We start from the raw sequence: 22361 nt of genomic DNA, 5'->3' as shown, positions 1-22361 counted from the left end.
GTTTAATTTACATGAGCTCCAATAAGGCTTGGATTAGAGGTGTATGTACTACAGTGTGCTTAATCAGACTTAAATATAAGCTGCTCCTGAAAGGGTTTTAGTCACACCTTGTCCCTTGCCACATGTTGACTGCTTTCATCTTTGCGTCATACCTAGTAATTGTGCAGCTGCTGCCCTGAATGAAAATGCGCTCAATGAAGATGATAATGTGCCAGTCACATCCCTGGTTTGCTGAGGTTGTTTTTCCACCTCTTTCTTGCCAAACATGGCAAATGTTTGAAAACAAGATTTTGTTAGCAGAGATCTATTAATGCCACTGAAGTCAGAGATGAGCTGAGTTAAAGTGGCTAAAATTTGCCTGGTAGATCTGGCTTGTTAAACTCTCTTGCTTCAAAATTTTGGATTTCAAACTGATATAAGCAAATACTGTCTTGAGCTGGAGTCCTTTAGCTTTAACTCTCAAGAAGGGGTGAAGTAATTACTGTTTTAAAAAGTAAACTCAGGGCTGTGCCGTGGCTGAGCAGTTTGATGGGACTGGTCTGTAGTAGGATGCCAGTGTTCTGGATTGAGTTAGCTGATCAGCTCAACTAAAATAAACACGACACAATTAAAATACAAAATTGAATAAGACATTAATTGCTAATAGCCAATGTGTTTTCATATAAAATGTCTTTTTCCATATATTCTTGTTCAGTTTAACTGAAATGACACTGACTACCTTCTCTTCCATGGGGATCCATTATTGCAGTCATCACTATATATATGTTTTGTTCACATTTTCCAAACGTGTTTCCAGTGGTCTGTGCTTGTAATAGAGTTTCGAAGTCTGCTTCTGGAGAGGATTCCTTGGCTGGTGGTGACGGATATTTGGCAGTAAAAGCATGCCCTGCTTTTTGTGACATCTTAGTTTTTCTTTCTTTGAGAAAGAAAGAAAGAAGGGGAGATTCTCGGGTCTCTTTTTGTCTGTTTTAGAGCAAAAAACCCAACCAACCCTCCGCAATAAAATGATTGGCCACAAAAAAGTAAATTTATTGGTGTGTATAGGTTAAAAGCAGAAGGTTATGTATCCAGGCTCTCATGCAGTCTGCAAACGGACAGTATGAAATAAAATGCTTGTATTTTCTCTTGCAGCAATGTCAAGGACATTTGACATATTTTTTGATTTTTTTGTTCTGGCTACATAAAAATTGGATATGTGTGTCTAGTACAACTTACTTGAAGATGTAGTTTTTCTCCGTTAACCACAGGTTGTAAATTTTGCTTCCAAGCGTCCTGTTCAGTGTGGTTCCACCAGAGTAGCGGGGAGGGCAGGATCCAGGGATGTTTCTGAAGCACAGGGATGCTGTTTTGCATTGGCTGGAAATGGTGCCTCTTTGAATGAGTAAGGTATTCCTGCTGCCATGCTGAGGCTGGAAGCTGTGCTCCCATTCCTGCGGGAAGTGAGTGCTCCAAGCTGAATGTGCAATCTGGAGATCTTCCAGTTACCCTAATTCTTAAATGCTGAGAAACATGTAATTCTTTGTTCTGTTGGCAAACATTCGGGTGAAAAGGGCGGCTCAGGTAATGTTTTTACAGAAAATGGTTTGGTTTTTTTTCCAAGATTATCTCTCCTGATATCTTACGGGCTGTATCCTTCAGCTTCCTCTCAGACGGGAGCTCTGAGGAATGTTTTGTTCTAGCAGTTCCTTTGGGAGCTCGGTGTCTCGGTGTTTGGTTTTAGGGGTGAGAGTTTTAAGAAAGAAGCTTTCTGGAAAGGGTAGAAGAGAGAACTGGATTTAGTTGGTTGGGTTTTTAAAAACAAAATTGTATCTAATAGTGTGCAAATGTTCTGAGCCTGTGTCTGATGAACAGCAGAATTGTTCTCCGGTTGCAGCTTTGAAATGCCTGCCTTGAGCTCTGGCTGAGTCTGCATAGGAAAGCGTGGGGTTAGTGGGACATCTTCAATTGCTCTTCGTTTCCCTTCAGACTTGCTTTAAGTCCTTCTCTGGTATGATGCATGTTTCCATAAGTTACTTGGACTTAGCAGAGCTTATCTGCGTGTGACGATAAGATGAAGTAGTAGACTTACTTCAGAAAACTAGCTGTATCTTTAACAGAAGTGCAGCCATAGCAATTTGCCTTTTTTTTTTTTTTTCCTGTGAAAGGCTAGAGAATAGAACAGTGTACAGGCATGTTTACAGCCATGGGTGCTATGACTTCACACTTATAATTATAACTTTAACTGTTACACTCAGGTTTAACTTCGGTTTGGCAGCGAGCCTAATGGAGGCTCTTAAATATGTATATATCTTGCACATGTAAGGCAGTTGAAAGAGGGTTTTTACTTATACTCTCAACCTGGAATCTCGTAAAGGAAAAATGTAGTATTGGTTTTACCTATGGAGTGAGTCCACCCCCCAAGGAAAATGAATATTTGCACAATTAAGTGTAATTGGTCTTCAGGTACATGGCTTTGTTATTCTTTAATGTGCCCTGGGGCTGTGTGCTGAAGTCCTTCAGTTTGATTTGCTTGTCTTAATAAATGATACTACAGTGAGAGCTCTCAAATGCCTTCCACTGTAACATCAAAAATGAATTGCTCTTAGTAATAAATCAGCCTGGTCACTATATTCTCTCATGCTTCTCTGAAGGAATACAATAGATAGTAGAATGTTTGGAAAATATCAGAGACAAGTAGACTCAAGAAACTATAGTTCTTGAGAACAGCATACTCTGATGTGATGAAGGGAAATTGACTCCTAGTGCCATCACAGCAGTGTGGAGGGGAGTACTGGTTCCACCTGCAGCCGATGGCTCCGAAACCCAGGAGTGGGGCGGGAAAGGGAGTTGCAAAATATTCTTCAACTTGTCTAGTATTTACCAACTAGTATTTCTTGACTTTCTGTTATTCTGTTGCTGTGGCAATCACTGATGTAATTAACACATGAAATAGCTTTTGAAATATATAAACCCCTTGGTAGAGTGGGAGAAAGGAATTTTCTCTGTCCTTGATTTTGTCACTTAACTGCAAATTTCCATCAAAAGTGGTTTGTTGGGGTTTGGGTGTTTGTTCTTTTTTTTTGGTTCCCTTTGAAAGAACTGACTGTCTGCTGATATGGGACTGAGCGCAGCATCAGCAAGTTCTGAACATGGATGACAAGTAATAGGGCAGAGGAAGAGGTGCTTCATTGTAATTTGCAATACCGGTCCCTACATACAAGGAATTATCTCATAAGAGAATCGAAATCGGGGAAGTGGGATGCATGTTTTGGTGGGCACAGGTTATCGTCGCCTACCTTGAGAGAAGACTGGACATTTGATAATAAAACTAGTATTTTAAGTGTAGATGAAGAGTACTATATTGGTTGAATAAATAGTCGTGGCTTTTAGTATGGGCTGAAGAGTATCTGAAGTTTTGTGTGGTCCCTTCTCAAGCAGCCATGTCTTTCAACAAGTGAAATATGCAGGTGAATTCACATATGGATCCACTTTACCCCAGTTGTGTCTGGCATGGGAAGCTCCCCATGAGTTCTCAGGGACTTTCGTATAGGAGAAAAAATACAGACTAAAATTGTAGTCAGAAAGACTTGCCTTAGATGTCCAGAAGAGTCTTCTTATTTTGCCAATGAGTGTTTTAAACAACATGCGAGATACATGTCAGTTGTGACCTATGGTTTGCCTTTCTAAAGTAAGCTCAAATTATAAATTCGGTGAATTGAATGATGTCCCTACATTCCTGTCAGTGGGAATTTCTGGAATTCTGTGTCAGATGTCTGTAAGTTGTAGATTTGTTCCCACTGAACAAAGTGGAAGACTTCTCTTCTGTTTTAATCCATCCTTACTTTGGCCTATCTAGTATGGTTACCTTCTTTTATAGTTTTATTTTCCTTAATCTGGAAAGTGCTTTGATGTTATGATCACTAATAAAGAAAAATAGATTGAAAAAAAAAAAGATTGAAATTCAGTCATCTCTCTTCATGTGAACTCTAGTGAAGTTAGTTTGGCTACTGTGCTTTTCAGCTTGATGTGATTTGTTTGTTGCTCCATTGTTTGCATTCTGGTACGTGTACAGTAAATGCAGGGCAAGTTTATCTTGCTGTGTTACAACAGCTTTTGTATGGGAATGGCTTGCGTCCAAGGCTCTTAAGAGTGCATTGCTGTGGAAACTTCAATGCACAGGCTTCTTGTTTTACCCCCTCAGCACAGTTTTTCGCAGTGATTTTCCTTGTACCTGGAAGTCAGGGGAGTGATATTTGCTAATGAAACATTGAGAGGCTGAATTTCTTTGAACATACACTTAGTAGGCATCTTGTGCAAACAGAAAGAGGCTTTTATTTCAATTACATAAAACTTCCCTGATCTTTGAGGCAATAGTTTTGGGCTGCTTAAGGCAGTGGTGCCAGTGGAGTCTTTCCTCTTTGATTTTATGTCCAGAAACATGCCAGACTGGGAATCTAGATCACTTGAGAAACCTTTCCATTCATTCTCCGTCATTATTCGAGCAGACAGGGTCCCTGATATAATTTTCCATGTGGTTTTGCAAATGGTGCTGGAGAAAGAACAGGTGATGGCAAAAGGTGAGAAGCTACTCTTGTGACTGCAGCGTTGACTTGTGGTCACGTCAGGCTGGCCCGCGACAGGTCGATTATGTAGAGGGTAGTGCTCTGTGCGCTTGTCGGTAGGTGCATGTGCCTCCTAGTCCTGTCGTTCTCTGGGTCTTCACTGAATAAAAAGAGGTGCAGATACTTATTGCTCAACACAAGGCACAGAAAGAAATACCAGGCTTTGCCAAGGGGACTCTTGCTGAGGCACTCCTTATCGTCTGGTGATAAGGAAAAGCTGAAACGTGAAAACCAGTGCTTGCATTCGCTGGGTGATGTTCATGAGTGGAAGTGCAAAAGAAATAACAAAACCAGAAACCTTAGGAAGTAAGTCCATAATAGGAAAACAAAAGTGCTATAAGAGAGGGTTTTGAAGAAATTACTAAGCAGGCAGATGGTGGAGGTGCTGTGGGTTGAACGTTCACACAGAGAGGTGAGCTTGGACCTGAGGCTGCAAGGGCAGAGAGCACTTGAGCTATTGCTGCTGATACAGAGGAAAGAGCTTGAAAGCATCTAAGGTAGAGCTAGTACTGTTGTTGCAGCTTTTATTAGCTGTTTACCATCTTCCGTAGCTGGGAAGGAAGCAGGTCTCTGTTCTCTTGGGAATGCACAAAATACTCATTTTTCCTGGAAGAAGGGAGAGTGCTGCCCTGAATGCCAGCTGTAGCTGGTATTTCACAGTGCTGCTGTCTGGGATGGGTGGAAGTGGTGGTGTGTTGCATTGGCTGGGCATCCCTGGAATTGTTTGGTAGGTAAAGGTCTATGGAGCAGTCTGTGCCTGGCTGGAGACCTCGCTGTGTGGATTGTTGTCCGGACAATGCTTTGCCTGTATAGCTGTGGGGCTGACACACAGAGCGTGTTACTGAACAGTGGCTGCTGTGTCTCTGTCCTGGCATGCCTTCGCAGGCTCTGTGTGGTAAGCATTTGCCTGTGGAGCTGCCAGAAATAGATGCCTAATGGTAGAGAATTTGCTAAAATTGATCTTGGCCCTGTAAAGATGCAGGTTCAGAGTGAGATCCTGAGTTGTCGGGAGGGTGTTTGGGAATTTACTTCTCAGTACAGGCTGAGGAAAGGAGCTTACAGAGAAAAGTAAGCCATCGGAATGTCTGGTTTTATAAAGTACTTGGATCTAATTTATGGGTCTAATATTATAGTCTAATAACTATAAATAGTTATTCGTTACCTAACTGAGTTAGCAAGAATCTATCTGATAGGCTGCTTAAATAGCTTAACTTCTAAACTAGCTTCCTTACGTGGACATTGAATTTCAGGTGTGGTAGTGTAAGAATCCTAAAAAATGTACTTCCCTGGGAAAATCGATGGTGTCTCTGTATTTTGAGCAGTGTTCTGCATGTATACTGGAGTTTAGAAACTGGTTACTAGTTGTTCTTGTAATGTGTCATGCAGACGAACTGCACCAGGGTCAGTCCTTCGAAAGACAGCAGTCTTTAGCATGGCCTCATTTGGTATTTTCACAATGAAAATAAAGAATAATGATCATTTGTTCATGGATTATCATATAGTAAGTGCTAAGAATCAGTTCTAAAATCAGTATTCAAGCCAAAGGACAACTGTGCATGGAACGGGTTTGCAGATCACTGTCTGGCATTTTTAATAACATTAGAAACTTTGAAATAATCTTACTTCTTGATTCTTTCGTGTGGTACTGTCATTTGCCTATTATTGCTAGACTAGGTTAATGCATTAGAAAGTGTGTGTTTGAAATCAAGGTTTCTGATCTCTCAGTGAACTGCCGAGCGGTTCAGAGTTTGGGAAGCAGTTCCGTTCTCAGGTTTTTGTGATACCTTATCCGAAATAGGGAGGTTAGTTGTTAAAAAGATGCAGGGATTTGTTATGATGAGATTCACTTCAGCATTATGAAATTATTCTTGAAGTTTGCTTGTGGGCTACTTGTGTTGGAAACCTTGGAATCTGGACATGGCCAAGCTGCTTGCTAGATTCTTGCCGTGTGGTTACTCTGAGACTAGCTGTCCTGGCGTGTGGTTTGCATTGCTCTTTTTCCAGCTGCCTCCAGAAGAAGATAAGTGTGACTGTATCTCCCTGGCCCTGTTGGCTGGAGTGTCACTGAACAGGAGTTTACTGGACTGTAATCGTGGTACCAACGTGGGAGTTTTTTGATGTCCTGTTAGAAGATCTCTGTGTGGAGAAGTCAGGAAGCATTACTGGTCTGTGATGAGTTTGTAGTGACACTACAGCGCTTCTTTTGTGCAGGATAATGTCCCGGTCACTGCTGCAGCCAGCCAGTGGGCATAGGGTGTTTTAGATCATCCTTTGGAATGAGTCTTCATGTGGATTCAGTTTCTTTCACTTAACCAAAGGGTCCTCAGTTTTTAATACAAAACTTAATGGACTATGTATGAGGCTGATCCATGTATCATCCTTATTTTATCTGTTATATAAATTTTTCTTAACATTTACAGCCTTGTTTTGACTAATGTTTAGTAATTATGATTAAATAGCATTTTAGTTATCATAGCTTCCAAAGTTGCTGCTGAATGATGGATTATATAAAAAAATGTTTGTCTCAAAAGTATTTGCCAATTTATGGAGGTAAAATTTGATGAACATCAGTTAATAAAGTTTAGTGGATAACCCTGGACATGTTTAATTCCAGTTGAAATTCTACTAAATCACTTTGCTTTTCTTATGAATTCAGGGTTCCTGAAGATTCTTTTAATAGATAAATTCCACTATTTGTTCTCAAATCCAAACGGGGCACAAAGTTTCCCTTTCCCTTCACTCAAGGTTGGGTGAGAGAATGCTTCTCCCTGAAGTCAAAGTTGGGAACAGGACATAAAACTATGCTCATCCGTAAGCCGTTTCTTCTCCGTGTCTGCGTAGCTGTAATCATTGACTAAAAATAATATTCAATGAACTGTATTGTGTATAACCTGAACAGCATTGTAAGTGCTTAGTTACATAGAGTATGTATTTGCAATTCAGGATATTGATCTTCACTGATGCTTTTAAGATCTCTATTCCACATCCTGAAAACTAAAGGTCAAACGTGACTGGAATTTAAAAAAAATGTATATAAAGCTTAGGATGGTCTGTGTTGGCCAGGTTTGTGAGCAAGTAAGACATCTGTTTTTCACTTGTAGTGTGATGTGATGTTGAAGTTATTTATTCTAATTAATAAAAGTAGTTTCTCATTTCTTAAAAGCTTATTTGACAAGTATGTAGTTTAATCTAAAAGAGGTGATCTGTTTTTTAGTCAGTTTAACACTGAATTTCTAAAGCAGCAGGAGTGACTGTTTCTTTTGACTTGCGAGCTGTCATCGTCTTGTGTGTCTGTTCCTCAAGGTCCCCCTTAAAGGATTTTCCATCCTTGTGGGTGCCAGCCCTGCTCCCCAGCTGTCTGTCAGCAGGGGACTTGCCAAGGCTCCTCTGTCCCATTGTCCAGGTGAAAAAAAGTTTCAGTATAAGCTACAGGGCAGGCTTTGCCCTGTCAAGGATAGAGGAAAACATTGGCAAATAGTAATATTTATATTTCTGTGCTTTAAATTCAGAGGTCTGTTGTATGAGGAAATTAATCTCGCTAGTGCTTGGATTTCTCTTCTGGTGCAGTTTCTGTTGGGAATCCTGTGTCACATGGTCTGCGGGAAGTAATTGTGTGTGGTTTAATGAAGGCATGTTGCAGCTTTGGGGTTTTTTTTCCCCTTGGACTACGCGAACCTTGACTACCTTATTGCAACTTAACTGTTACCAGTCAAGGACTCTACAGAAGACAGGCTAGTGCTAGCAAGTTTTCATGAGCTGAAATTGAAGCAATTTTAATGTGTTTGAGGAAAAAAAAATCTGAATGTGGTGTGTTGAGAACAAATCGCCACAAGGATTTTGAGTTCTTATTTTGATTATTGTACAGATTTTACATGCTACAGTCTTGAATGTAAAAAGTTAATTTACAAGCTACAGGTTTTATATTCCAAGTTGATAGGAGAACTTTTAGAAATAGCTGCCCTAAAGAGTTGTCATCCAATTCTCTATTTATATTATAATAAGATAAGTAGTCAGCAAATGGCAGTGGAGAGAGAAATGGGCATGCATGATGACATACCTGCCTTCTTTTTCCCAATTACAGGGCATATTCCCTTGTGGACTCCAGTCAAGTGTCTACTTTCCTGATTTCTATTCTGCTCATAGTCTACGGTAGTTTCAGGTAAGATTTTTGTTTAAAGCTCTACAGAATTTTTCAAATATGATGATGAGTGTCTGAGTGCAGTTTATGCCTTTTGTTTCATTGTATTTTTGTCAAATTGATGGATAACGTAAATAAAATATTTCTTGCTTCTGAAAAATAAGTGGAAAAGGAAGAGAAAGTAGCTAGTGGGGTTTCTGAAAGATGTATGTTGAGTTACAAGCACATATGAGATCTTTGAAGTTAGTCCGTGAAGACAGTTCCGTAAAATTGTGTTTTGGATGGTCTGAAAGGATAGTCAAGAGAGAAAGGAATGTAATGTTATCAATAGTAGGGTTTTATGGAGAATGTCCCAGTGTTGGTCAATTCAGCGTGTCCTTGTTGTGATAGCAAATAAATCTGGTAAAACGGAGATTCCTGGGTCCCAGTGCTATTTACTTGGGCGTGAGTAACAGCTTGTTAGAGAAGTGGGAAACACTGTCAGTGTGGAATTCCAGCAACTTGTCTGAGAACTGCTGTAGGATAAGTGTGAATCTTCAAAAATCAAATTTGCCTCATTTTAGAAGGCTTGAGTGAGTTTAGAGAAAACATTGTTGTCCCTTTTGATTTGCATCTTGCATCTATTTGTTTAATGTAGCGGCACCTGAGGAATGGGGTTTGTAGTGACATATTTTTTAAAAAAATAATCAAGCATGAAGATATTCTTTCTTTCAAACTTAAGTAGAGCATGTGTGTCTTCATGTCTGTTTCCTGAAGAACATTGCTTCATTTAACAACTCTGTGACAAAAGGCCATACATACACTGAAGTCTCTGAACTGCTATGAGTGTTCCTGAAATTGATGACAGCCATGGTCATACATATGATGTAAGTTGCAGCCATTAGGATAAAAGGTGTTAAGTTGTCATGATACATTAATAACGTTGTATGATAAAAGAGCCGATTCTTTAAGAGCTCCGTCTGCTCTTCCTAGTGAGTATTAGGTAACCACGCTGCTGATAGAATTAAAGAAGGCTTTAGGAAGAAAGAAATAAAAGGTTGTATTTGAGTAGCAATTGAGAAATGCTTAATTTTTTTGTTTAGGTTTTGAGTCAGTCTGGCATGTGGTTGAGGGACTAGCTATTATTTTTAACTATTTGAATTTATGTAGTTGTGTAAAAAGGAGCTATAGCATCTGGCTGCAATAAACCATAACACTTATTACCATTTAATTGTGAAAGCATAATGCAAAATGCCACAGCAGGAGTGCTTGAACTTAAATTGCCTGCCCCTCTCAGAGCTTCCTTCTTTTAGAAATGTTCCCCTGTAGTTTGCCATCCTATTCCTCTGTAGACATTGTGTTTTACTTTCTTGTCCTATGATTTACTTGAAAAGCTGCTCGTGGAACAAGGACTACAAACTTCAGATTAATTGAGGAAATTTCCTGTTCTAGTCCACTTTTCCATGTAGCCTGAAGATCCCAAGATGCAAGTTACTGCAGACCAAGATGGGCTCCTACAGTTTTAAAACTAATTTCCTAATTATTTTCCCGTATGTAGATCTTTAGCAGATGTGTGGGCTGAAGAGTTATAATGGTGGCTTGAACAAATTCCCGTTCTATTTGGTGAGCAAGTGAGGTCAAAAGCAGTTTTTTAAAACAGAAAATAGTGGTGTTAAGAAAGGGGTCTAAGATACAATTAAGTTATTTAAAAAATTCGAGTGAGGTCATACTTTGCCAAGTGATAGTCATCTGGAAATTCCTAAAGTAGTAAAATAAAATCTTATGACAAAGTGGATGGATTTTCTTCGAAAAGTGACTTGCCAGAAAGGCAAAAGTTATGGCTTGGGGTGCTCATTCTCAAATGAAAGCAATGGTGTCTTTATTTCGGTTTGAGTGCCTTGTCTCAAATGGAGCTGTCATAAGAGAATAAGAAAGTGATACTCCTTAGTTGAAATGATACTCCTTAGTTAACCTTCATGCTGCAGAAAGTGGGCTTGGTTTATGATTTTCAGTCTGAAAAGAAGCAGATAGTTACTGTGATACAGCTGGCAAGTGACTTCAATGGAAGAGCAGTAATAGGATCAGAAAGAATTGAGTGGGCGAGTCATAAGGATAAAATCCACGTTTGTGGTGGATCTAATCTAATGCAAGGGGTTTCAGGGGAACAAAGGAAAGTCCTGGTCTGCTGTCCTTTTTCACAGAAGCAGTATTTGTTCAAAACCAAACCAAACAAAAAAACCCAAACAAACAACAACAAAAAAAAAAGCCAAATGCCCAAGATATTCAGAAGAATGTCTAATAGATCATGGGGAAAGCCTGCATCCAGAATGAAGTACAGTTTATAGAGCTGAGTTTCCACTTCTCATGCTGTGCATGAGCGTTTCCTTTGTACATTTGTGCTGGGTCAGGATTTTTAGCTTCCAGCCCTTCTGAACATACATATCTCCTATACACATACATATCTCCTATTCTGAGTGTCTGTCAGTCCTTGAACTTGACATATTGACTGCCAGAGGGGCAAGTAAAATCTTTTGAACCATCATAAGCTGTAAACTGGAGCATGCCAGTGTATGTGTTAGTTATGGATTTCTGAAGAGATGAGCTCAGCTTGGAACAGGTGGTGTCCTGCAGGTTCTTCCAAGACAGCCCTGTGTTCTTGTCCAAGTGCTTCTCTGTGATTTCACTGTTGGCTTACTTTACAGGCAGGTAACAACTAAATCTGCTGTCCTGTCACGTACCCAGACATGTTCTCTTAGCTTAAGTAAAGCCTGATTTAACCCATAATCTACCTGTTCACAAGTATGTGCTTTTAAACCAAGCCAAGAAACATGGGATATAGTGGGTTATATAATTTGTATAAAAAGTATAATTTTGCTAAGAAAAGTTGGACCAGGTGATCCTTGAAGTCCCGTCCAACCTGGTATTCTATGATGTCAGGGTGCATACTTCACAGTAAAAGAGCAATGCTAGGACTGTGGGCAGACCTCCGCGCTGAACACTGCAGGGGTGTCCGCACATGCGCACACACTAGGACTTGCGCATAGGGCACCTGCTAAAGGCGAGGTGTTCTTGTTGGAGACATGGGACTCGGGCACTCTTACTCCCTGTAGGCAGTGAAAACATTTCTACATCCACTTTCAGCCATTGTTTCCCCTACTCTTATTTCCATCTCAGATCTTGCATTGGAACTTGCTCTTTAATCTCACTGCGATGTTTTAGAGGAGACTGCAGCAACGTTAGCGTGCACAGCGTATTGGAGGCTTTTTCTCTATAATAGGCATTGAGATTTGATTGTATTAAACTGTCTCAGATCAGTGACTGATTCTGATTGTAATTTTTTTTGTTTGGAGCAATTGAAATCTCGCAGTTCTGTGGAAACCCACAGTTCTTGTAGCCCAGAACTGTTAAGATGGGTGTCTGTCCTCACTAAGTAGAGCAAGAAGGAGCTTTGCAATATATTGCATCCACAAGCAGCTCTATAGATAATATTTGATTTTGTATCTCCTCCACTGTTCTGTAAGAATACTCTCTTTCAAGGTTTCCCTGACGCGTTACTGCAGCAATCCATAGTTGAATGTGAACTTTCATGCTAGTAATGTGCCAGCAGCTTACTCATTCCTTTGCCCTTAAGTGTAACCCTACCGAGTGGTTCCCTGTGGGAGGCTGAGCCCTGCTTTCTTTGAAACACTACGTTAGAAATCCGACCAGCTGGAACTGTGAGGACCCAGCAAAAACAATGGTAGGGTTTGTTGCCCATGGAAGGTACTGGCTGGATGTTTCCTTTGGAAGCCCAGCAGCAACTTGAATGGCAAAGCAAATGTTTCTCAGCTGGCAGCTTCCTTACAGCCCAATAGTTTTCAGTAGATGTTGTTTTACAATAGGATTCTTCACTTTCTCGGAGGATGTTTCAATGGTCACTTCTTGATGTTTTTACTGTGTTGCTGATAATTTGTAGCAGAGACAGGACCCAAATCATAAAAGGATTGGAGATTATTCAGAAATTGTCTTGGATCAATAGCTCTGTTGCTGAGTGAATTTCTTAATTTATGCCTACCTATGAGGTAGGGATGTCTGTAGGTACAACTGTAATAACTGCTGACGCTATTGCAATGAAAGGAGAGCAGCTGAAGTTGTTTGTGAGCAACAGATGTAACAATTACTTTGCAGTTTTCTTTGCTGATAGTAACCCCTTAAATTATGAATTGCTTTGGTGAAACTGTTTCAGCTAAGTAAGACCTTACATTCAACAGACAATTTCTTACAAGCTAGCTTTGGTCATTATTCACAACAAGATTGAAGGAAGGAAATACTATTGTTTTTAAAATTAAGTTAGTTGAATTTGAATGAAGAGGATCAGAATGAGAACTTGGAATGAGCTCAAATACATCAGAGAATTGAAATGTTTATTGTATTTCCATCATGTTCTACAAATCCCAGTAATGCAGCTAAATACCTGTTGCTGTGTGTTAACACCAGTTCAGACACCATGGTGACGGTCATACTGTTAGAACCTGTGTAATTTGGTGCCTCATCCATAATTGTAAGCATTTACAAATAAATTTTCCAGTGTGTATGGTGTTTTTTCTAACAGCCAGCACTAGAGGGCTTTCTCAGGGAGGGGGTGCTGTGGTGTAACAGTACTGACACCGTAGCTCATGAGCACAAATAGGAGCTTGAAACTTGTCTGTTAAGTTTGCTTTGTTTCCTGCAGGTCTCTTAACATGGACTTTGAGAATCAAGACAAAGAAAAAGACAACAGCAGCGCATCTGGTTCTTTTAATGGCAACAGCACCAATAACAGTAAGGGTTAGCTTTACCCCGTTTCTTTCTTTCTTTCCTGCCTTCAGTGTGCTGCATCTCCTTTTGCTTCACCCTTCCCTGTGTTTCAGCTACGCACGTTTTAGATTCACCTGTTATGATGGAACTGTTTTGTCTCGGCACTTCCCATCTTGCTATGCACTGAGACTGCTATGTAGTTCATGGAAGCTAAATTTAAAACATCAGTGTAACATTTCCATAATGCATGGAAATTGTGTGTGCTGCACAATTTGTTAGGTTTTACTGGAAATGGAAACAGCTTTACTATTAAAAAAAAAACAAACGGGCATTTATGAGGAGGGTATGTAATTTCTTTTTGTCTGGAGTTTATCGCTATGTTGTATTAGCCCATCTGTAAGCACTGAGAGATCTTGTGGTGTCCTCGGGTCCATAAGGATGATTTAGCTTTATCAATAGAGAAATTGAAGTATAGAGTTTGCATTGCTTTGGGCAACTCACTTGTAATGGACAACAAAATATGTGTCTACGCACAATCTGTTCAGAGTGAGGATTAACATGTCAACTCCTGCGAGGTGATCGCCTCCTCTGTAATCTAGATTCCAGACAGCTTGGCAATTTGAGATGCGCTATTTTGCAGGTAAGAATATGTGTGTGAACCATTAGAGTAGAATGTGTTGTACGCCATGTGTTGTAAATTCACAAATGCATTTAACTTCTAGCAGTTTATTTGAGTATATTCTGAGAACAGGCTCTAGAATTGAATCGCTTCAGCAAGGTCAGAATACAGGAGTTAGATACGTGAGCAGCCCTGCACACAAACCCCTGAATGCTAAGATTGCATTGTTTAAAGTAAGAAATGTAGCTTAAAAAAATTCGAATTAATAACATGTATTATGTTGTATGTGTCTTTTGCCCTTTTTTGCCTCCCCCCCTCTTTTTTTTTTTAATGTAGGCAGTTGGAATTTACGTAGTAGTCAGAGCACTGCTTCTGTTGACTACATAGAGCAAAGAGGTTGCTGTGCTTGGTGATTCAGCAATGAACAGTAGAGGCTTTTGACATCTGGGAAGTAAGAGAAGAGAGTCTGGGGCTGGGGGATAAGCACATTGAGGAGATTAGCTGTCAAAATGATCAGAAATTAAGCGGAGAACTTTGACATTTAACGCTGCAGGCACACTTGTATGCCAAGGTGGTTTGTAGCATGTCATTGCTGGGTTTTTGTTCTGCTTGTTTTTTCCCTTGGGAAGCTGAAGAGCATGTGAACAAATGCTCTTTTTCAAAGCAGAAGGAACTAGATCTAAGTCACAGATTGGAACACAGGAACTATTATGTCTTCACACTGTTGCCAGTAAACTATCTACATTGTACTTTGCCCTTTTGTGCCAGATCTCAGCAACACAGAAATCCCAATTGACTGAGGGTTTCTGCTTTTTATTTTGCTGCTTATATTTAAGGAGAATGGATCCGTGCCCTGAACTAGTAACTAGTACAGCACAAGTGGTATGGCTTCCATGCGCATGGCTTGCTTCTCTGTTAGGAAGATGGTTAAGTACTGAGGACAGATACACAGTATAGCAAGTGTATTTCACCTGTGGTTGAGGTTTTTTGATGTGCTCAGGTATTTTGGTAGTTACGAGTTATGTAAGAACTTGGACACTTGCCACTCTCCCGCAGAAAAAAATAGAACCAACGCATTCTCATGCATGCATACACAAATAACATGTGTGCATATACTTGTATGTCTGTGTATACGTGCCTACGTACATATTGCACCGTATTTGGCTTGATAACCTAAAGGCTTATCCTTGAAATCCTGGGACTGGTAAAACACTGCCTCAGCGTGTAATTATTTTAGGATAACACAGTGATGTTAAGGTGGTTTTAAATCTCATCAGAGTCTGAGTCTTGAATTAATTTTTCATTACAAACATTTTAGATACTTCTTATCAAGTGACTACTTCAGATATTGCCTGCTATTTTAATGCTCTACAAGTGTGTCTTGTATTTTGAATACTACTTACAGCTTCTTTTAACACGCCTCCCTCCGCCCCCTGATATAAATGCAGTTGCAGAGACTGGTTAAGTATTATAATCTGTGGAGATACATGAGCATTTCAGAGTCTAATGTTTTCAATTTTGTTAGTAATACTAAAAACCAGTGGTAAAAAAATGTCCTGTCCCATCTTTTGTAGTCATAATGTATCATTGAGTTGGGGGAAATAATCAGAATAAAATACTTAAGAGCTACTGCACTGTTTAAAATTGCTTGCAGCTATAAAAAGTGAGCATGAATTTTTTGTTGTTTTTTAGCATAAAAGTTGATTATAGTGCCAGGCTGAACTCTTCAGTTGGTTTTGTAAGCAGGTAAATGACTTGGGCTGGTTTTGGTTTGTGTTTTTTTGTTTGTTTTTTTTTTTAAAACTGCCTTTTATTGTTAGGCTTGATGTTATCTGCTGATGGCAATCAATGATATAATTTAAGTGCCTGATGGCCTTTACTCAGGTGAAATTTGAAGCTGTGACACCATGTGCATGAGCTGGGTCAGCTAACACTGCAGCTCTGCTGGCGGTCAAGCTCCTGGTCTCCTGCTGAGAGCTTGGAAAAAACCGAGCTGTGCTGCTGAACGCCTTTGTATTACTCAATGTAAGATGAGGCAAATATATGATTGCTGTATAATCCCTAAATAATGTTAATTTTTTAAACCTGTTCTTCATTCTGTCTATGGCAGAAGTGAAAAATCAAATGTCTTCTTTCAGCTTTCAGTTCTTAGATCCTGCAGAGCAGGACTCTTGCAGTGCCCACACAGCCACCGCATCTTGGGCTGCATCTTGGGCTGTTTGGATGGAGTGTTTTGACACTGATTGCTGTGCTGGCTCATGGCATTGCACAAAGATCGAGGGTTTGACTAGACATCTCTTGCCCCAGTACTGAAATGGAATATATTGTCCTTGTCCTTTTTGTGTCGGTGAGGCCAGGCTGTCAGTTTGTGTGTGGTAACTAATAGCCCAAGTTAAATGTCGCTTTCTTCTGCAGGTATTCAAACCATTGATTCAACCCAAGCGTTGTTCCTGCCGATTGGAGCGTCTGTCTCTCTTCTAGTTATGTTCTTCTTCTTTGATTCAGTTCAAGTTGTCTTTACAATATGCACAGCAGGTGACTAGATTTTCTTCTCTTTATAAGAATTGCAATGGAACAGAAAGCATTGATGTAATTAAATATTGTCGATAGAATTATAACAGAAATACATGCCATAGTACATTTGGAGAAAACTCGTGAAGTTTTACTGCTGCATTTTCACGTCTCTGTAGCTATTAATAAAGTGACAAATATTATTTGGTTTCTTAAGTTCCGCTTACATCTTCCTCTGGCAAAGATTTACCTTTCAGGGAAGAGTCAGGAGTAGAGGTGGGTACAGCAAACAGCCCACGGCCAGGACCAGCTGCTGCACGGAGTGCAATGCTGAAGAGCTGGCGTGTGCCTGCAGACAGGAGCTAAGCGAAGGGAGTAGCCAGGGCATAATAGCTCTTGAGAGTAGAGGAGGAGAAAAGTTAGGACTGGAAGCCCAGACAGTCAGGATTGAGAGTGGATACTCGTGGGCACTGCGTATTAGTGTGGTTGCATTTTAGGTCTTATGCTCTGTGACTGAGCCCAGCTCTGGGGAGGCAGTGGTGTGGCTGGGAATGCCAAGACGGGGCGTGTGGTTCCCTGCTGAGCAGAGCTGGAGAGAGGGAACGGGAAGGAGAGAGTGCAAGGGCAAAGAGGGTCGGTCTGGGTGAGGATGGGTCAGTCCTGCTGGGGTGGAGGTGGAGTAGGGAGCAAGGCTGGCAGGGCCTTGGGACAATGGGGGCACCGTTTTCACTGTGCCGCATTCTTTGCCACACGCCTTGGGAAAGGTTCCTACTTCAGCTGAGTTGTTACACTATTCATTCTTCCCTACCCATTCTGCCTTTTTTCCCCTTCTCTCCGAAATGTTGATAGAAGTGTGAGTTTCCATGGCGCTGTTTGCATTGCAGGCACTTATAAAAATTGGATTTTTTTTTAAATGAATTGATCTTTCTTTAAATATTCCTCCCTCAAGAAGAAGCAGAATTGAGGGGTGGAAAGATGTGGTTTGACCAAACCAATTTTTGTTTTCTAATTGGCTTAAGCTGTGTACTAAACAGAATGTTTGATTCCTTCCCATCATCTTCATTTGAGGAGGAGTGGGGGGTGGGAAATCCCTTTTAAAACCCAGCAACCACCACCTGAATGTTCTAGGGAATGAGTGGAGGATAGCACAAGGATTTGATTTGCAGCATGCAGAAGATGTCAAGTGACCCTTCCATTTTCATTTCAGTTGTTTCTTGCTGCAGCGGTTTTGGATGCGTATTGTTGACATCCTTGTGTCTCCGTGCACTTGCTCTTCTGCCTTTTAAACAATCCTTAGTGCAAATTTGGTACTGTTAGTTTTAAAAAAAACTGGAAGTGAAATTGATTATAAATATCAGCAGTAACTGAACAGTTTTACAGATGTGTGGGTGGGTTAAGTACACTTCATAAAAAAGAAAATGTTTGTGGAAAAGAGTCTATTTGGAAATTATATATTTTTATTCTCCTGTTTTCAAAAACTTAAAACACTCTGCACTTAACAAATTTAAGTTGCAAGCTACTGGTTATAACTTAATCTGTGCTGTGTTTCAGTGATGAATAAAGGATTTTGAGAGAGATGAAGTGAAAAAATAACTGAGTTAGAAAGTTGAAAAAAGCCCTTTATTATGCTTAGTCTATCTCATATGTTGAAGAATTTTAAAAGGATCTCACAACCAGTTTGTAGCAAGTCTGGGTTTTTTGTTTTTTGGTTTTTTTTTCACTCAGAATAGTTGTAAACTGTTTGAAAAGCAGGCTAACAATAGTTCTGCAGAAACCTTGGAGCCTGTAGCTGCTCTTGCTTTAATAATGATGCAGCATATGAGAATAGGACATTGTCGCAAGAGCTTTTTCAAATTGGAGAAACTTGTTTGTGTATTATAGAAATTAGGTCTGAATGTACTAATATTACCTTTTCTTCTTTTTCTAGTCCTTGCAACAATAGCTTTTGCTTTCCTTTTGCTCCCGATGTGCCAGTACTTAACACGGCCTTGTTCACCTCAAAACAAGTAAGGACTTGAGAAGATCTCTTGATCCTCCTCTTGTATGCTGTATTGATTTCTTTTAATGAGAATTCTTTAACATGGTCTTTGGTTACAATTTATTTCCAGGTTTTCAGGCTGATGTTTGTGCATATTTTTTGTGCCAACACCATCTCTGCTTTGAAATTAGGAAGCACAATTTTTGCAAGTCATATGGGCTGGCCAGCCTGGGAAACGCGGTCCTATTGCAGGGGATCAGGCTGCCCAACACAGTGGTTTTTAAGAAAGTTTGGCTTATTTTGTCAGACATTTCAGAGTTTGGGATTTGGTATTGGATTTTAGCGTTTGTTAAGGTTGGGGTATGGAGTCTCTGAATTTCAGAGATTGTAGTTACAGCAATAAAAATTACAATTGTTAATGTTGTATTTGCAAGCTAATGTTTTCTTATTTTACCTTGGAAGCTGGAGTTCATGTTGCACATAGCACACTCTCAGGTGATACCAGGAAATAGCATTCATTTCAAGAGTGGTGCCGGGGTTTTTTCCGTCTCTCTAGTTCAGACTTTACACACATTATTTGAATGTGAGGAAAGCTTTTATTTTGTTGCTCTGTTGGTACCTGTTTGTTGCAAAGGAACTTCCTTTCAGTTGTTCTTGGCATCTTTCAGCAGCAGCTGAGCTTTGTTCCAACAGTGTCCGTTTTCTGTTCTTTAAATGGAAACAAACTTCTTCTAGCTAATGTTTATGTTGTTCCTAGGATTTCCTTTGGCTGCTGTGGGCGTTTCACTGCTGCTGAGCTGCTCTCATTTTCTCTGTCTGTGATGCTTGTCCTCATCTGGGTCCTGACTGGCCACTGGCTCCTTATGGATGGTGAGTATGATAATTAAGGGATTTTGCCATTGGTTTGTGCCTGTTCTGGCACATCCTGTCACCTGGTGATGATTGGTGAAATTTGCTAATATTAATGGCTTGTGAGTTGTAATATTGTGTGGTAGACTTCCTGAAAACAACTGCTGTAAGGAACATGCCAGGGAAGTGTTTATGACACCTGTTTTTCTGGTTTGTAAAAGCTTCCAAGGACTCTGTGCCTGTGTGGTGTGGGGCAGATCGCCAGCTTAAGTAAAAGATGTGTGGAGACACATCATGTGTTGATGAATCAAAACTTGATCTTAACAGTCTGGCTAATTTTTGCTGTGCATCTTGTTGGATTTTGGTTCAGGTAATGAAATAATATGCTGTGAGACAGCTGGCAGTAGCTGGCTGTCTTTGATGCTTGCCAGTTAGCATGGTGAGATGGGTGAAGCTGGCAGGCATCCATTTGGCTTGAAGGTGTGAGGTTTTTTTTCATGCTGGTTGAACTGAATTCATAGATTACTGTTCCAAAAAGAAGCTTCCCTCCTCCCCTCCTGCCTTCCAAATCCCTTGTGCTAGCTCTGACACTCATTTAATCACATGGTAAACATTCAGCTCTCTAGAATGGGAGCAGACTATTTTGTTTTGCCAAGCTATTTTTCTGCTGCTGCGTTGAGATGAGTTGGATTATTGTGCAGTCGGGTATGTGCTAAATTTGGCAAAAGGTAAATGGGAGCATAATGGGATGTAAGAGGATGGAATGGATATGATAGGAAAGGGCTGAAGGGGTAGCCAGGAGCGGGACCTCTGCTTCTCGGCAGTGTCAGGCAGCTCAGTTGGCTTAGGACATAATGTGAAAAGGCACCCCGAGGTGGTGATTGCTTGAGGAAAAATAGCTGGGACAATTTTACCTGCCCTTGAAATTGTTTGTTGCAATTGAAGACATCCCATTGGCTTTTCAGCTCCTCCTACATGAGGCAGCAGCAGCAGCAAGTCCTTAGCGCTGAAACCTCTCATGGCACCTTGATTATTTCTTTTGCATATAGGTGTTTCATTTCATTCATGCTTTTTGCTGCGTTTGAAAGTTCCACCTGTTGCATGTTAGGGAATACTTGTTAAAACACCCAGAAACTAAATGAAAAATGCAATTGAAGTTTGTTTGGTGTTGACGGGAGTAGCCCACTGTGAAATCAAGGGTGGTTTTTGATCTGCACTAGCTACAAAGGTACGTGGCGTGTCAAGTGAGGATTTTGACAAAACCTGAAAAGACCTGTCTGTACAGAGATAGCAACAGAGGCATTTACTTTGAAGGGCTATTTTTGTGAGCACTTCAGTCTGAAATATTGGCCTTGGGGTAGTTAACCTGTAGAGCACTGATCTACTGGTGCAGAGTGTTTATGGGTTTTAGTTCTCTTGGTGGTTTGTTTCTGATTGGCTGAATGGTGTTGATACTGTCTTGGAGCATTTTATGTAGCTTATAGTTAGTAAGGCACCTGTAATTTGTTCAAATCCAATTAAATCAGTGTTTGTTGGTGACATTGAACATTGAAGCATTTATTGGCTTTCGTCAGGGAAACCCACTCTGCAGTTTTAGTTCTCATACTCTGCTGAACATTGAAGCATTTATTGGCTTTCGTCAGGGAAACCCACTCTGCAGTTTTAGTTCTCATACTCTGCTGCTGCAAGTGGGATCACATCATCTCTGCCTTTATCCTTTACTTCTCTGTAATTGAACACTTGCGACTCTGATGAGTCTGGTTTGGAGGGAAATGTGGGCACTGAGCGCTGCTCGGGAATATCTGCAAGTGGGCCCTTTGCTGGTCTGTAAGCCAGGACCTTGTAGCTGCTGGGTGTGCTGCAATCGAAATCCCCCTCCCTGCCTGCATGGCGATTATCTTCTGGTTTGCTGTTGGCAGAAACTGAAATAGATGGTGTGAGTGTGCTTCACATCGCTTGTGCTGGCTAGAGTGGGCAGGCCTTCCTTCTTAACAATGCACCTCAATTTTCACATATGTGATTCGTTGTTGTGCAGTTGGTTCTCTCTTTATGAAGAGTATTTCTGCTTGAGAACCAAGTAGAAAAGGAAGGGAAATACTTCATGGTAGTTTCCAGTCCTCACGAAATGGAGGTATGGCAGTTCCTGCCACAGGAGTCTTCCTTGCTCAAATACCGCAAGTCCCCTGTCTGCACAGCAGGTGGTTGAACTGTTTGTAAGGCCAGGGATATCTTACAGGATAGCATGAGCAGATATTGTCTCCAGGAGTGGTTCTGGCATGTGATGATGTACATTTGTAGAGCTTGAAGTGTTTATTTCTCAGAGCGGATTGTTAGATGACAGAATCATCAAGATGGTCGCTGTCGCCTGGCAATGCCTGGTAAAAAGCTTTCCTAAATAGTGAACATAGCATTCCCACTGCACGTCTCCAGCTACAGATGGGTGCAATGTCTGTCTGTAGCTACAGAGCAAACTGAACAGTCACAGGTACCCCAGGAATAGCTGCAGACTGCTGCAAAGGCTGCTTCATGTGTTCTTATTCCCACTCTTTCAAATACACTTTGAGAGTTTTATAGGAACATGATTAGGTCAGAACTTCCATATCTGTTCCTTCCAAAGGTCAGCTGGTGGCCTGTGGGGGAAATGTAAGCCTTGTCAGCTTGTACGATGCATTGTGAACCAGACCTGACATCCTGGTGGTCTCATCCCTCTGGGTACAGTAGTGCAGGAAAGCTGGAAAATACGCTGCATCCAGAGTCTAGTCACATGCAAGAATATCTGTAATCCTCAGAATATCTGTATTCCATTACAAGTGTGCTTCCAGGGACCCTGAAGTTAATTTATTCTATTAACTGAAGGTTAACTCCTGCAGTTAGTTCTTCCTTACTCAGCTTTATTAACCATTGCCCAGC

The 22361-nt window shown here is 40.6% G+C and overlaps 1 protein-coding gene across 2 annotated transcripts in view; it reads left to right on the top strand.

Annotated features, from left to right (window-relative positions):
• Positions 1 to 22361, top strand: part of SPPL3 (signal peptide peptidase like 3) — a 45417-nt gene that overhangs the window by 15143 nt on the left and 7913 nt on the right. Inside the window, exons 2-6 of one of the 2 annotated variants that reach the window (XM_054082096.1) lie at positions 8683 to 8760; positions 13430 to 13524; positions 16529 to 16648; positions 18552 to 18630; positions 19360 to 19472. In XM_054082096.1, the coding sequence (XP_053938071.1) occupies positions 8683 to 8760; positions 13430 to 13524; positions 16529 to 16648; positions 18552 to 18630; positions 19360 to 19472 (485 nt within the window). The remainder of the gene's footprint in view (positions 1 to 8682; positions 8761 to 13429; positions 13525 to 16528; positions 16649 to 18551; positions 18631 to 19359; positions 19473 to 22361) is intronic. The other variant, XM_054082098.1, reaches the window with a different exon arrangement.

Source organism: Cuculus canorus, chromosome 17, assembly GCF_017976375.1.
Source record: "Cuculus canorus isolate bCucCan1 chromosome 17, bCucCan1.pri, whole genome shotgun sequence".
NCBI classification, from domain to species: domain Eukaryota; kingdom Metazoa; phylum Chordata; class Aves; order Cuculiformes; family Cuculidae; genus Cuculus; species Cuculus canorus.
The sequence above is the reverse complement of the archived record's forward strand: the minus strand, read 5'-3'. Positions and strand labels throughout refer to the sequence as shown.